The sequence below is a fragment of the Strix aluco genome, chromosome 2, assembly GCF_031877795.1.
Source record: "Strix aluco isolate bStrAlu1 chromosome 2, bStrAlu1.hap1, whole genome shotgun sequence".
Lineage (NCBI taxonomy): Eukaryota > Metazoa > Chordata > Aves > Strigiformes > Strigidae > Strix > Strix aluco.
Window position 1 is genome coordinate 104,249,554 of NC_133932.1, and position 17,082 is coordinate 104,266,635.

Here is a 17,082-nt window from a genome sequence, read left to right on the forward strand (position 1 = left end):
ATATTTCTCCATCTGAGTATAAATGAAAAGAGAATATAAAGGAATCATGTAAAACCAAATAGCTTTCTGGAAGGAACCCTTAATGGGATTCAGAAGACTAAGTTTCTCTTAGTGACATATAAACATGGAATAAATGAAACTATTCTTAGCTGGATGTACAACTCATATGGAAATACACAGCCAGAGCAGTTATCTGTAGCTCAGACTCCAACTGGAGGGACATATTGTGTCTGCTTTTGAGCACAACAGCTCAGTCCAGCACCGAAAAGTTTGAGAGATTCTAGAAAAGAGCAAGAATAATTATCAAAAGAAATTGGACTTCAGTCTAGAAAATAAATGACTGAAAAATCATAACTACTGTTTTCCAATATGCAAGACAGAATCAGAGGCATCACAAAAAGCTTTTTTTTCATAAAAGAATCACTAATTACTGGAGTAAAGCGTTTAGAGAGGTTCTGGAATCTATGTCACCAGCATATATGAAGAACAAGGAGTACAAACATCTCTCAGGAACAGGTTGGATTCCCCTGATCTTGCTTTGAGGCACAAGGAACAGTGCAGACAACTCCCTGAGCTCCACACAGACCTTCGCTGTAAGTTTCCATGTCCCCATGTCTCCCTGTGCCTCACTCCCTGTATAGACAAAATGGGGATAATGGTCTAAAACATTCAGAGCTCTACTGACAAAAAATCCACTATTTCAGATTTTGGATTAGGTGGTTATAGCCAAGTAGCAGATCAGTTGGCAAGCCTACATGAAAACTCAAACTGCTGAAATAATCACCATCTCTGACAACAGACATCTTTCCTTAGGCTAGGAAGGAACAAATGTAGTGACAAAAGTCTTTGTTAGCATAAAATTACAGTCATCCTGCAACACAACCTGTCTCTGTAATGTATTGCGCTCTGACACTCTAAGATTTAAAGTTAACAGAAAGAAGAACACACGTTCCAGCGCAAATCTGAACCTACTTTCCTACTTTGAGCAACAACTGAACACACATGCTTCTCCCTGCTTCAACATGTGGTGCACATCATTCCAGGAGAAGGACACAGGGGTATCTTACTCTTAAGGCAATAGTGATCTTTCAGGTGAATAAACAACAGGAACTTCTGGTACCCCTGAGCCTACTACAGAGAAATAACCCCAATTTCCTCAACATTAAAATAATTCACTTTCAAGTACAGAAATCCCTTTAGTGCTACTTTTTTTCTATTTCATTATTATATGCACAAACCTGTTTCAATTCCTCATGATAATTAGTCTTCCATATATCTCAACTGACAAAACTAACAGGATTTATCACTTAACCCCTTGTATACATGCATGTCACTTTTGATCACACATTGTGGAGAGTGGACTCAGGACACCTGACACAAAATCACACAGTGTTTGAAAGTAATCTTCCACAATTCAATGAAGTTGCATTTAACATGACTGCAGCCAAACTCCCAAATGCACTTGCATCTTCAGAGAGAAGCAGAGCTGATGTGGTGTTGCAAGAGAACATCCCTTTTTCTGCCTTAACGAGGATTTGCTATCATTGAACAAAGTGTCCTAGAAGAGCTATGTTAGGAACGGTTTTGTCAAGATTAATAAATACATGAAATATCAGGTACATAGTCATTTTCATAAAATTTACAGAAACCATTAACGAAAGCAGTGCACTGATATGAACATAAAAAAAAAAATTAATGTGCATTCTCACAATTCAATTCTGAATCTAAACTATAATGGAAAGCCGTATGAAGATTCTCCAAAGTACAATTAAAGAAACAATTTTGCTTTTCAGGTACGGTGAGATTTTAAAAATGTAGGTTTTCTTTTTACTGCTAGACAATCAGTGCAAAAATAAGTGCCCTCTTTCTAGAACGTGTCAGACACAGTTATGACAGAAATCCCATTAACAAAATTCCCTTGTGTATGACTTGGTTTTACTTGTCACTTATAAAAAGAAAAAGAAGAACAATTCGTATTTTATGTACTTTTAATTATCATCTTCCAAGAAAAAGCCATTTGCCAACAACAGCAGAACAAATGACTATTTTTACATTAACACACAAAATGGAATGCATCTTACAGAACTTGCCAGGTATTTAGCATAAGGTAACCAGCAGTACCTATCCTATCCATTTCTGCAAAATCTAACAAGGTTCAATAAAGGAGTTAAAAATCAGTTTAATCTGGTAACACATAGAATTAAATATTTTGGTACCAATTATGTGACCAAACCACAAATGTAAAGCTTTTTAGGTACTTAATACATTTATATTCCTTCTTGTGTTACAATTTTTTTCCAGATTTTTAAGGCTATTTTTAAGCCTAGAATAATAATGCTGAGTTTAGAATAAGTTATAACATCCTTAAAACTTGCTGTAAAATACAGATATGCACTTTCAAAATCACTGAATTTTAACATGACTTATCTGGTAGAATAACAAAAGCAGAAACATTCTATTCTACACAAATGATGAGCTAGAAAACAATATCCTATGCAGTACTAGTAAATGAAGTGTAACTGCTTCAATTCCCTCCTCTTTTTTCCTACTCTACTGCAAACATTACAAAGTCTGAGACCTTTTCAGGGATATTTTCCACTAAGTGGATGACCAAATTATTTCTAGTCTTAGTTTAAAAGAAATCAGGTAAGTACCTTGGTCATTTAAATGCAATATTAGTTACTACAATAAAATTTCAAAATAGTCATCATTTCAGTTTATAGATTAGTATATATATGAAACTAAGTTCATCTACTTTACACCAAAACATTTTGTATCTACAGCAGTCATTCACAGAGCAAAACAAAAGGTACTCTTAAAACAAGAAAGAATGTGTTAAGTAATGCACATACTCTCTAAATGACTCACAAAGAGGAGATAATTGACATGAAGCCAGTACAATCTACTTAATTTCACTAAAGGAATGTAACTTTGTTCTCCATAGTAACATAACCATAGAACTGAAGCACTAAGGAATAAAAAACTTCCTAAATTTAAATATACAAAGAAATTGTACTCAAGTGCTTGAAATTGATTTTCTGCTATTAAATACACGAGTATTCTACCTTACTTAATTTTATCTAATTTAATATTTAAGTTTATAAGCAAAATTTTGTGTGTTAAGTAATCCTACTGTAAGCACATGAATACTGATGAACAGTATCCCAAGCACGACAAAGGCTCCTTTCAGTCATGATTACTAAAAAAATCCAAAGAGAAACAACTAATAATACACCTAATATGTGCTAATAAACATTACTTTTAGTTGTAGTATCAGATTTTAGCTAAGATCATATCACTCTCTACAGTTCCATGTTCAATAACTTTTCTGCTATCAGATTACTTTTCAACCACTTTTTCCTTCTTATAATCGTTAACTAGAAAAATATCTGATTCTTTGAGTCTATCAAATGTTTTCATAATTCTCTTACCTTCCCAGTCCAAAGAACCGAAAGAGATGCTGTTATAGCAACTTAAAGCTAACCTTTATCTCACTGAAAAGTGTGGATTGACCAAAATATGTAGTAGTGACTGGCATGGCATGGAAGAGTGGAAGGCAAGGAAGCATTGTTCAAATTAACACATTTGGTACAGCACAGAAAAAAAACAGAAAGCAAAACAATCTACAAGAAATGTAAATAAGTGAAGCAGATCACATTAGTCATTGACATAGAGAACTGATGTCCTTCATTATCAAAATGAGAAAACAGGCACACAAACTAAAGGCTGAAAAGCAAAAATCTATCACTTAAGAAGCCGTAAAAAGTAATAATACAAAGCAGCATTTCTCAACTGTTTGGCCATATTCCCAGGGAACTCACAAGGTATGGGAAGTGTCATTACAGTCTGAAACAGAAACCCCTTCCTCATGGGCTACCCTGTAACAGCAACGGCTGACACACAGCATTCCACTGGGTATCTTTGGTACCTTAGATTACCTGGTAGGAAAGCGTCACAGTGTGATGGCTACTAGGTTATGGGGAAAAGCAGCCCACTATCCAGATGCAGATCAGCAATCTGGCCTACCAGACTACTGGCAGACTTCATACTAGTCAAAGACTGAAAGCAAACAAAATTTTCCTCTCTATATTGCTCTCTGAGCAACTTCATCTAGTTGAAGATGTCCCTGCTCATGGGGGGGTTGGACTAGATGACCTTTAAAAGGTCCCTTCCAACCCAAACTATTCTATGATTCTCTATTCCTGCTACACCTCTCAAAGGACAAATATTGCAGAAGAAATACTGCATGTCAGAATAGAGTGAAGAAACAGTAATATAAACATGTCAGTAGTAACACAGGTCTACAGAATGGCTGAGATTGGGGGGGACCTCTGGATGTCATCTTGCCAAACCCTCCCGCTGCTCAAGCAGGGCCAGCTAAAGACTGTCTGATGAACTGAAGTACTATCGCCTAAGAACGCAACAATATAAACTTTCACGCAGCAGCTCCTGCCCTTTCTGATACTGTACCAGTATCAGTAGCACTCCCTGTGCACGTGTAACATCCCTCTTGCCCTCAGCATCTCTCTCCCAGCAGAGAGATTGCCATCCTGACAGCTGTGCAGTGGCAAATCATATTATCAATGCCATCCTTCTAAAAGGATAAACAAAACCAAAAAACCCCAGTGCTCCAGAAGTTTTCTTGGTGTCTGCTCCAAAACTCATGGAATGAATTTAGACATGTTGGAAAGCAAATTCACTTGAAGTGAATGACTACACTCAGTTTCCAGCTGTAGAACCTTGCAAGCCCAGCAATGACAGTCACTGGGTGCTCTCAATGCTTGGCCCTGTCTAAGTGTAGTACAAGACTTACATACCCCTTCAGAATGCCACATGTGCTTGGTTTTGGTCTGAAAATTTATCTGGGTGGAAAAATCAGTTGTCGGTAGGCTTTTTTTAATTTAAATTTCAGACATCCAGCAGCCTACACATGAAAGTGCTGAACAAATGGCAACTGATGATTTTGGATCCTCAGGAAACAGTTGGCCTGTACTGTCCTATGAAATGCCACAACGAAAACATGATTCACTTCCTGATTCACGGTGCAAAAGAAGCAGCTCGAGAAGCATGTATTCTCAACAAACAAACAGGAAATACAGATGGCTGCAAATCCGTGGCATTTTTAATAAGGCATCAAAACATAATGTGAATTAATTGTAAGTACATGTATGCACATTGTTAATGTGCATAATTGGCTGTGTCTTTGTAAGTAATTGATAGCATTTTTTATCACTATGCAATTGACTTCATTAACTTGATGGATTCCAAAGATCTGTATGTTTGCTGACAACAATAACATGACAATCTCAGAATACTAAATAACACAGTAGAAAAACACCATACATCTGCCATACAGCAGAAAACTTCTAGGACATATAATCATATTGTAATGGAATCATAATTTTAAACTAGTGTAGTTTTATGACCAAACAATTTGAGATTACTGTATTATTTTTAGAAATAATTGCTGGATGAGACCCATTCTAAACAAAATATTTAAACATACACAAATGATCCTTTTACTGTCCCACTGCCCAATGGCACAAGTTACATTCAAAGTTAAGAGATTCCTATATAACCAGCTGAACCAAAGATACAGTAAAGAACTCAGCAAATACAGCCTTACCCAAACTGAAAAATGCTTTTTCAAAACATAATTCTTAGATAACTTCAGTAAAGTCAGTGGGGTGACTTGAGTGAGTAAAAGTTTTTTGAATAAAGCCTTGAAACTCATTTAAAAGGAGAGCAGATTCTTACTGTAGTTCTGTGGAACAAGTTCTGGGTTCTTCGGTATTTTGAGTTTAAAAGACACATCTCCAATAGTGACCGTATCACCTAAAAAAGATAAAAGAAGTCTTTTAGTTCCCAGATACTTTTTAAGTGCTTAATGTCCTTATATTAAAGTTTAAATCATAGGCCTGTTGTGGTAAGGCTGACTGAGTTCACAAGGCAGCGTCTAATGTGGTTGAGAAATATCAGTTTACTAACTAGGCTCTGCTGCTTTTCAATAGATCAGGTACCAGAACAATTTACATTCAATTAATATTCCTTGACTTTTTTCTTTTGTTGCTGTTGTTATAACCATAACTTACTTTTTTCGGAGCTATGGAATTCAAGCTATATAACCCCATTCCATAGTGAACCCCATTCCAGCTACCATCATTGATTTATTGAAATTAAATCTTTAGCCTGTCTGTCTGCAGAACCAGCAGTGAGAAACACTTGTAGGGGTGATGATTTTCCTAAGTTTTCAACCAGCCTGAACAGTACCTGTTGGAGGTACAGAATGACATATTTATGTCAGTGTGCCCTTCCTGCACTCTCTGACTGTATGGCTGCAGAACCTGGCACCCTTCCACAGTTTGAGAGGTCTCAAGCATCCATTTCTTGCTCTGGATTTCACCAAAACTAAAGCACCTGGCCATTTTACTTACTGGTGTCTTACCAGGACCTGCCTGTCTTATCTGTCTTTCTGAAACCACAGGCTTGAACTAAATTGCAGGGCATGCCCTGAGTACTTTCTCCTGGAAATCAGAAGTGAAATCATTTGTGGCCAGGAAATGGGCGAGCACCAAGGTGGCAGTGGTCACATAGAAAACAGCACAACACCCAAAACCCGTGAAACCAAGAAAATGAACTGCAGGCAGGTAACAAACTCAAAGTTTGTATTTTTCAAGAGACCATCTGGGCCATGCAAATGAGTTCACAAGTATTAAGACCATGAAACTAAGATGACGCTTGTAAAACAATGTTTTTTCCATTACTGTTGCTGAAGATAACACCACCTTCGCTGCCCAACAGGCTCTGTAGTGCGTGCATGAGGATGGAGAGGATTACTGGAGTAAGATAGCTGCACAGAGGTGCAGTGTTGCCACAGCACTCTGATTACACTACCTTTCCATGAATTGAGGCCAAGTTTTGGAACTGCTTCTTGCTTGTGCTTTGCTCAGAAACAAGATGTAGAAAGTACATAGCCCACAAACAAGATCCAACTTCTAAAAATCCTTTTATAGATCCGCACCTTGTCTGACTCCATCCAAGAGGACCCAGTCTACAGTTGCCTACCTCCAGCACCACATAAGGAATCGAAGAGTTTGGAAGACCAGTGCTGGAACCAGAGAGTGAGATGCTGAAGAGGAAGCTTGTCCAAATTAACAGAGCCAACTAAAATTCCTCCCATACAAACAGCAGCTCTCCTTTCAATCAGCAGTGACACTAGTTTTGCATTCAAATGCAGTTCTCTTCCAGCATACCCAGATGTTACTGCTCATCTCACAGGACTGAGAATCCCCAGGTTCTGACATGACTCACACAATCCATAGGAAAGGTTACACATCTAGGACTAGATTTATAGCAGCCAGAGGAGAATCACCTACAGCAACAAACAGGAAATGGTGAAGAAAGGATTATAGCTAATTTCCTCCCAAATTTAGAAGTTTAACAACAATGCTGAGACTGGGATTCACAGCCTGACATACATGTCTGCACATGGGTCTTTATGTTGCTCCTGAAGTCCAAATAATCAGGCCCCCATTTTTAACTTAAAATATTGGCAGAAGGCAGTAAAAGCTGGTGGTTGTTGCCACATGTTACCCAACAATACAGTGCTTCAATGGCTTGCCAGAAAGTGGGAGAGTTAGGCAACAGCAGTACTGCCAAATAAAAGGTGGCCAAAGGTTTATCCCTGGTCCTAAGGACAAGCAGCACCAAGCAGTTCCCACCCTCCCTGCTAGAGCTAAGCACCCTTCTCTGGCAGACCTATGCAGCAGCCAAGAAATGGAATGGTCCCAAACAGAGCTGGGGCTAAACTAAGGATTAAGCAGGAGTCTAGGGTTCATTTCCTGACTCTCATGGAATTTGCACTTCAAAGGCACCTAAGTGTACTGCGCCCTCTTCAGCCTGAAGGATTCACAGAATCACAGAATCATCTAGGTTGGAAAAGACCTTGAAGATCATCTAGTCCAACCATTAACCTAACACTGACCATTCTCAACTACACCATATCCCTAAGCGCTATGTCAACCCGACTCTTAAACACCTCCAGGGTGTTTTGCTGACTAAGGATACCAATTAAACTCAGACACCAGAATGAAAAGAGTGGGCCTATTTTACTGGTGATAACCAAATAATGTAACACAGTAATACAGAAAACATGCAGTAAGAAAAGGCAGAATAATGCACCTAAAGCAACAAACAGGAAAATACAGGGTAATGCATCAAATCATTACTACATGAGAGAGAACAGTGATTAAGAAAGATCCATCACTATTTGCATATGTTACCATCATCCAGATCCGCAGGCGCTGGGCAGCCCCGGTTACAGCGAGGATTTGGAGAGCCTGTCCTGGCAAGTGGGAAGTCCTACGCGGTGCGTCCACCCATAGGTGAGGCTTCCAAAGTCTCTGTGAGCGGGTCCAGCCTTATATACTAGAGATCAGCAAGCCAGAATAGCTGGCACCTTTGTTTTGGGCGGAAAATTTCTGGTTTCATTCTCCTGTGGATTCCACCCAAAGCCTGGCCAGGGCTCGGGGGGTGAGACCAAGGGAGTTTCTAACAAGGTCAAATACTTGGGTTCTCAGCCTTGAACAAGGCTAAAGAAGGGAAGTTGGATACATTCTCTCAGCATTTCGTCCTCACTACTGATTATATTCTAAGCTGCATCTTTCACTAGTGAGCTTACATACTTTGTTAATGATTACATACTAAGTTAGCAGCTTTGGTTTGGGGCCTGTTGTTCAGGCTTCAGTATTTCAATGCTTTAGCACTTTTCACATCAGCATAAGTGGGTTGTTTTAACCTAGTACAATACCTACTAGCACAATGGTTATCAGTTATAAAATATACAGGATTCATCTATAGGTCAACTCTGGCTTGGGCCTGTTGTCCAAGCCTTAGCACTTCACAGGGACGGGGACTCTACCACTTCCCTGGGCAGCCCATTCCAATGCCTAACAACCCGTTCTGTAAAGAAATACTTCCTAATATCTAGTCTAAACCTTCCCTGGTGCAACTTGAGGCCATTACCTCTTGTCCTATCGCTTGTTACTTGGTTAAAAAGACTCATCCCCATCTCTCTGCAACCTCCTTTCAGGTAGTTGTAGAGGGCGATGAGGTCTCCCTTCAGCCTCCTCTTCTCCAGACTAAACAACCCCAGTTCCCTCAGCCGCTCCTCGTACGACATGTGCTCCAGACCCTTCACCAGCTTCGTTGCCCTTCTCTGGACACGCTCGAGTAATTCAATGTCCTTTTTGTAGTGAGGGGCCCAAAACTGAACACGGTAATCGAGGTGCGGCCTCACCAGTGCCGAGTACAGGGGCAAGATCCCTTCCCTGTCCCTGCTGGCCACACTATTTCTGATACAAGCCAGGATACCATTGGCCTTCTTGGCCACCTGGGCACACTGCTGGCTCATGTTCAGCTGACTGTCAATCAACACCCCCAGGTCCCTCTCTGACTGGCAGCTCTCCAGCCACTCCTCCCCAAGCCTGTAGCACTGCTGGGGGTTGTTGTGGCCAAAGTGCAGCACCTGGTGTTTGGCCTTATTGAAACTCCTACAGTCGGCCTTAGCCCATCGCTCCAGCCTGTCCAGATCTCTCTGCAGAGCCTCCCTACCCTCGAGCAGATCAACACTCCCACCCAACTTGGTGTCATCTGCAAACTTACTGAGGGTGCACTCGATCCCCTCATCTAGATCATCAATAAAGATGTTAAACAGGAGTGGCCCCAAAACCGAGCCCTGGGGGACACCACTCGTGACCGGCCGCCAACCGGATTTAACTCTGTTCACCACAACTCTTTGGGCCCGGCCATCCAGCCAGTTTTTTACCCAGCAAAGCGTGTGGCCATCCAAGCCTCGAGCAGCCAGTTTTGCCAGGAGAATGCTGTGGGAAACGGTGTCAAAGGCCTTACTAAAGTCAAGGTAGACAACATCCACAGCCTTTCCCTCATCCAATAAGCAGGTCGCCCTGTCGTAGAAGGAGATCAGGTTTGTTCAGGCAGGACCTGCCTTTCATAAACCCATGCTGACTGGGCCTGATCATCTGGTTGTCCCGCATGTGTTGTGTGATGGTACTCAGGATGAGCTGCTCCATCAGCTTCGCGGGCACCGAAGTCAAGCTGACGGGCCTGTAATTTCCCAGATCATCCTTCCGACCCTACTTATATATGGGCGTCACATTGGCCAATTCAAACTCACTCCAAAGTCCTGCAACAGCTTAGGAGCCTGGTCCCCATTCTGGGAACTGCTATATATCTTAAATTAAAGAGTCACTGGACAACAGACACAACCACTGCACGGAGTAAATTCTAAGCTTTGGCTCTCCCACGGTTTTGCCCACTTCTCTAAGTTTTAAAGTAAGAAAAAGCATTTTTTTCTTTTGAAGCCTAAGCTTCATCTCCCTTTCCCTTTGTTCTGCTGCAGCTCCAATCACTCTTTCTCACTGGGGAACAGCTAAAGGATTGACCAAAATGCCTCCAAGTTGATGAAAACATCCTAGGAGCCCACTGCTTCCTGCAAAAGTTGACACCTCTCTCATTAGCTCAACTAGGAAGAATTTTAACATTCTAAAAAGAGCAGGTTGCCCGATATATCCTTAGGAAATTAGTGCCAGTTTATTTTCTCACCATTCCCCAGCCAACATGCAATGAGACAAGAGTATATGACTAATTAGCTCCTAACTTAAATCACCTCAGCTCAAGCTGTAAATACTCTTTCATGTATACAGTCTTCCAAAACACAGTAGGGACAAGATGCCGAAACAACAAGGTGTCAGACTTTTTCAATACATTGGAATGATGATATCATCTGCAGGAGAGAATTTTAATTACCTGTTTTATTAGCACAGTATTGAAAAACCATAGTTGATTTCCTGTACTCCCTAAAAAAAACCCAAACCCACAACTGAGTTTGGTCTTAGCAGAAAAATGGAACATGCATCTCTTCTGGTGGTATTTATGTCAGTCCGTAACATGCTAACCCTTGATCATCTAATCATGTCTAAAAATTCCATAAATACTCCAGCCATCAATGGACCCTACAAACTTTCATGACAAATGGGCAGGGAGGGAACTATATGCAAGATGTGGAGAGAGCTGAGCACACAAAACCCCTAGCACACAGTCAGGACTTACAGCTTTTAACAGGTTTGTTGCTGCCTGGAGACGAATGTTGCCTCCAACTTGCATCTGTCCAAAAAGCAAAAATAATAGCAGTATTTAACAGAACTTTAAGCAACAATAAACCAACAGCAGTCTATTTTCCTAGATAAATGAGCACAGGGGGGATTAGCCCACCAATCTTACCACACACTTCCACCTGGGCTACATTTTCTTGTCTCATTTATTTCTTCTGTACTTGTTTAAAATCTCATGTTTGGTTACTCCATTTCCACAGCATTTCCAAACTCTTTGAACAGAGATGTCATCCCAGACAGGCTCTTTCCAGTGTTTCACCAGCTGGCAAGGAACTGACAACAGCCTGCTTGGTAAAATGGTAGCATAAAAAGATTCATAATTTGCGAACACATATCCCAAATTATTTGGCTCCACTGCAAATTATGGAATAGCCCATGAATACTCCAACCCATCTCACAAGCTACCACCACACTATTGTGGGCAAAAGCTATACAGACTGGGTTTTACAGTGGAGACTTAGTAGCTTGTATCAGGCTTGCTTAGGCAAGCAGTGAGAATGTGTCCATGGTTTCTTATCTCCCACACAGAAAACAGTAATCTTAGGTATCACAGTCTTTGGGAGGAACAGTGGGATAGAAGCAGTGCTTGACGTACACAAAGAGATATGGCTGCTGAAACAAAACAAGTGCCAAATAAGTCAAAATCCAAAAGGGAAGGGGGACATCCCATTCACGGGGCAGACAACATACAGACAAAGCATGTCGTTTAAGAGCCCATGCAAAATGGGTCAGAAATTGGCAGCACATAAAGATCGTGACCCAATAACGGGACACTGAAGAGACTCTCTGAAACAAGGAGATATGAAGACAGCCTCAATACATACAACAAACTCTTTCTACTGCATCTGGAATAGACAGGTGTGAATTGCACCTCTGGCAGAATGGCAATTCGCACATGCAGCTATCCAGTAACTGCAATGCACAGAACCTGACGTGCTCTCTTCTTTAGAGCTACATTTTAGACAGAAAACAGTATTAATACCTACATCTGCTTTTTACGATAACTGACAAGGGCTCTTCAGGTGAGTAGGCCCATTTCTTCTACTTAGTCCACTGAGGGCTGAATAAAAAGGCACCACCTCCAGCTCCAAGCCTCTGAGCTGCAGAGGAGGCAGCTGGAGGCTGGGAGAGCACTTTGGCAGAGCACCCCTGCATGAACACCCTGTGCTTTTACTCTCCCCCAGCATCGCCAACTCACTGTTCTCTGATACAGAATAGTAAGACTCAATGGACCTTTGTTCTGATCCACTGTGGATGCTTTTATTTTATAATCTCAGTAAAAAGGCTTCTTGAAGATGCAGCTTTACTGTATGGTTGGCACCTTTGACAGGTCTTGTATTTAAAAGCTGGTGAAATAACACATTAAGAAAAAATAAGGACATGAATAAATCTGAAATGGCTATTTTTCAATAAAGAAATCCTACAGGAAAAGAAAACACCCTGCACAGATCTATATGTGTGTTTAGTTTTTTGAGTGCACAACAGAAACAGTTCCAATCTCATATGTAAATCTTTATATTATCAGGGGTTTTATAAGCTTCAGGAACATTGAGTTTTTAGGTGGCTGAAATTATTGCCTTTTGGCCTCTTTAGTCCTCAATTTATGTTAGATTAACACACTCCAACAGTCATTTTAGTATATTACACATTCACTTGTACACAGGCCATCCATCTGGTCTCAAAAGCCAGTAACAGCAAGAGCATATTAAAACTGTGAAGGTGCTAAACTCTGCTAACATTAATTTCTGTGTGATAAGATCACACCTGTTAGAGGAAAGTTCAAAATCTATATTATGTTCAAATGTATATTTCCAGGTCTTAATTTCATTCTAATGTGAAGGAAAGTAGGAAGAAAAAAAGATGCTTTTAACTGATATTTATCCAGCACATTTCCATGACGGCACAGAAAAGAGTGTCAGCCTTCATCCTTGAAAAGCCGACTTAATTTGAAGAAACAGAAATGACACTTTCCAGGATTCGTTTTTTCTTTTTCCTCAACTTTTCTGGGAGGGGGGGGGGGGGGGGGGGGGGAAACAAAGCAGCCCTACCTCCACAACTTACCTATTTCTCTCATTTCATACCAGCTCTTACTGGCCATCTTCATGGCTGCAACCATTACACACAGTCACTGGGTAACAGCATAACTTATTCCACACATCTTATGTTGGTACTGGTGGCCTCCCAAACACATGAGTATGAGGGACAGAAACTTATTCCTCACACTCAGTAGGTTTGCTCCTTGACCAACACTGCCTTCACATACAGATGCTGACAGCTGATGCTGACTGAAATACTTGGATGTTCACACAACAAAACCGATCTCCAGTCTAAGCAAAAAAATCCACTTCACTGAAGTCACTTTTTTAATGAGCAAAAGAAGGAAAGTCTTTCCCACTAAGAAACGAAAATAATTACTTCAAACATAAAATTTGAATATTACTCAATTTCTACTCAACATTATTGTTAGACCTTCTACTTTTTTAATTTTCAGTTTTGAAGCTAATGCTTGATTTTTCAATTGTCTACTCCAGGCTAATGATTCTCTTCACTGATTAAAGTCCAAAGTGTCATTAAAACAAAATATTTACTCCAGGAAGTGAACCTTTTCCTCCATTTTTCTGCATTAGTAGAAGATCAACAATATGAATGGGCAATCTTATCTGACATCCAGTCATGTAGGAAGCTTACAATCATTTCTTTGCAGTGAGCTATTTTTTGTTTGGGCCAATAGCATACCCTGAAGGTAGAGAGTCTGATGATGATCAATTACAAAAGTGTTATGATGTGAAAAGTCAGTTTTAAATTATGATCTCACATATACTTGATACATAAATTTCAGAATATCTCTTAGTAATATACTTACCACATCAAAGAAGTGCTAAGCTGCCCATTTCATCAATTATCAAAACACTTTAGAAATACTGGTCATCTTTTCCAACTTCCTGCTCAACATCAGCTTACCACAAAGACGTGATTTGATGAGCTGTGGCTCTGGCTGACAGTCTCAAAAGCCTTCAAGGATGGATGTTCCACAGTCTTCTAGCCAACCTCTTCCCCTGCTGCACTACCTTCCTAGTAAAAAGGTTTGTCCTATTGTCCAGCCTGAGCATCCCAAGCCCCAATTTGTGATGACTGCCTCTTGATACGTTATCTGCCACTATTTAAGTAGAGTTCAATCATTTTTGTAATTATAATTGTAAGTTGTCAACAGATTTCTCCTCCCTTAGGCCTCTCCTTGCAAACCTAAAAAACTGAGATCCTTCAGCTTCTCCTCACCATCAGGTGCTGTAGGTCCCTAACAATTTTGGTAGCCCTCAAGCTGACTCCATCAATGTCTCAGTATCTCCCTAGAACTACGGAACACAAAACTGGACACAGCATTCCAGGCAGAGCCTCACCAGCGCTTTCTAGAGATGAACCCTCCCTTTACCACTGTCCACGCCTCTCCTAATGCAGCCCAGTCTGTGGTTCATCTTATTTGCTATGAGGTGATGGCTCAGATTCAACCAGACATCCACTGCAAGCCCACAGCCTTTTCAGCAAAGCTGACACTCAGCCAGTCCCTCCCCAGCCTGTAGTGACACACAGCAACACTTTAGTTCAGTAGCAGAACTTCATACGTCTCCTTCTTAAACTTTTTGAGGTTTCTGTTACCCCAGTCCTCAAGTTTATCAAGGTCCTTCTGGACTTAAAGATCTGCAGTTTGACAGATGGTAGGGATTTTGTCCCTGCATACCAAATAGCACTTTTACAGTCCTCTTCTGTTGTCTGCCCTCATTTCTACTTTTGTGTGCCCTCTTTTGTGTTTTAGTTCATTGAGAAATTCCCTGCTTGGCCAAGCAGGCCTCATCCTGAAATACCAAATCTTCCTGCACTGTGGAATGGTTCATTTATGAGCTGTCATTAAGTTCTCTTTTAAAATCTTCAAGCTCTCCTGGGAACCTTTTTCATGGTTGTTATCCAAGGGATTCTACCTACCGATCTCCTAAGTGAAAGCCTGCAGTCCTTAAGTACAGGATTCTAATTCTGCTGCCAACCTTCCCACCCTTTCTCCAGAACCACAAGTCAATAATGTCAACTGCAATCCAGGCTGCCATCTACGACCAAACTGGCCACTGTTTTTCCTGACTTGTGAGCAGCAGATGAAGTGAAGAGTTACCAGGCTCTCTGGCATGTGTGTTACAAAACTTTTACCAACACAGTCTAGAAACTATCAAGAGCAAATGCACAATGCTAGACTGCCCTCCTAGCAGGTATGTGGATGGTCAAAATCCCCATGAGCACGAGGGCCCATGAGTGGGAGGTTTCTGCTTGCTGTCTGTAGAAAGCGATATCCACTACCTCCTCTTAGTCATAGGGTAACAGATGCCCACTGCAACCCCAGTGTTGCCTTTCAAATCTTCTGTGGACAGTGTTACTTATGCGAAAAATTAGCTCATAGTGTTTTAAAACTGTATGTAGATTCCTGAAGTACAGTTTGCTCTGTGCAGAAAAGCCTATCAGTCTATTCTAAACTGAGCTTAGGTATCTAATACATAATTCAATAATGTATTCCAACTAAAAAGAAACTACAACTGAAAATCAATAGAATTGTTTTTTAAAACTTCCCACTTATTGAAAAGATAACCAAAATAGACAAAACAGCTTTAAAATTCACTATGGCATCTCCTACGCAACTATCCTGAGTCCTTGAGTTTGCCAAGCAGGTTCAACTACAGCCTTATGTAGAAATGGGCAGGACTTGCAAAACACATCAACACGTATCAGGACTGTAACAGTTGCTAAATAGGAAAATTTAAATTTTGAACTACTGCCAAATATTAAAACTCAGAAGCTATTTACTGACATCTACTCATGGGAACAACGGTGAAACTCTACTGAAGAGCGTACAGAAGCTTATCTGCCTGACAGCTCATCCCTTTCTTTCAGCTATATCAGCATGACTAATAAAAGACACTATTTTTTTGCCACCAACCTTTTCTCTCTTAAATGTTAGAATAATCTGAAATAACTCAGGCATAACTCTGCAAACTTTCACGACAACTGGCTCTGAAAATTCCATCTCCATTTGCTGCCCTTTCAGTTGTGCTGACACAACAACTGTTCATAAGGCCTCACCGTAGATCAAATAACTGGAATTGTTTCAGTCACCACAATGAAGACCCAAGTACATCTACAGAGGCAATGAACAATAGCAGGAATGTTAAGAGAAAGATGAAAGAATGAAGTCTCTTAAATAGGTTTTGCCAGTGAAAAAAAGTATTGCCAGAACCACACTCCAAGCTGTCAACATATGAACTTCAATGAGATAACAACACAGGTAAAGTTAGAAAAGGGAATGGCTGGAAAGCATTTACATCCATCATCAACCAGTTCCTTAGTCTTTGGACAGTGATAGACCCGGAAGAAGAAAACACCCAAAACCCTTCTAAACACATGGTCCCATTCACAGCCTTCTTTCAGATTATAAATTTTTACCACAATCACTTAGATCCTGTACGCTGATGATTAACATTACAGGATTCTGAAGTCTGATACAATTTTCATAACTGACTGTGCAGATATTCTTGTATGTATTATGGAGATCTTTTAGGCTTTAAACATGGGTTTGATTAGGAACTGGGACTGACCAGATCTTGAAAAGCATAGCAAGTGAACCTGGAGAGACAGAGCTGCAGAAAACAGTGAATGAAGCTAGTATATATTTTGGCCTACACAAGGGACAAAGTGTAATTTGTTTTATGTACATTGAGCAACAAAGCACATGAGAGACGTTCCTTTGCCTGTGATATCTGACTGGCAATGATTTTTATTTTTCCAACTCTTCAGTTTTCACCAAATTCAGCATTTGTTCCCACCAACCCCTTAAAGCATCTCTGATAGTGTATTC

General features: G+C 40.5%; 1 protein-coding gene across 1 annotated transcript in view; it reads right to left on the minus strand.

The window, feature by feature from the left end:
- The window catches only part of VWA8 (von Willebrand factor A domain containing 8), a 196,396-nt gene that overhangs the window by 176,870 nt on the left and 2,444 nt on the right, over positions 1 to 17,082 (minus strand). Inside the window, exon 2 of the mRNA XM_074815604.1 lies at positions 5,758 to 5,835. Coding sequence (XP_074671705.1) covers positions 5,758 to 5,835 — 78 coding nt within the window. The remainder of the gene's footprint in view (positions 1 to 5,757; positions 5,836 to 17,082) is intronic.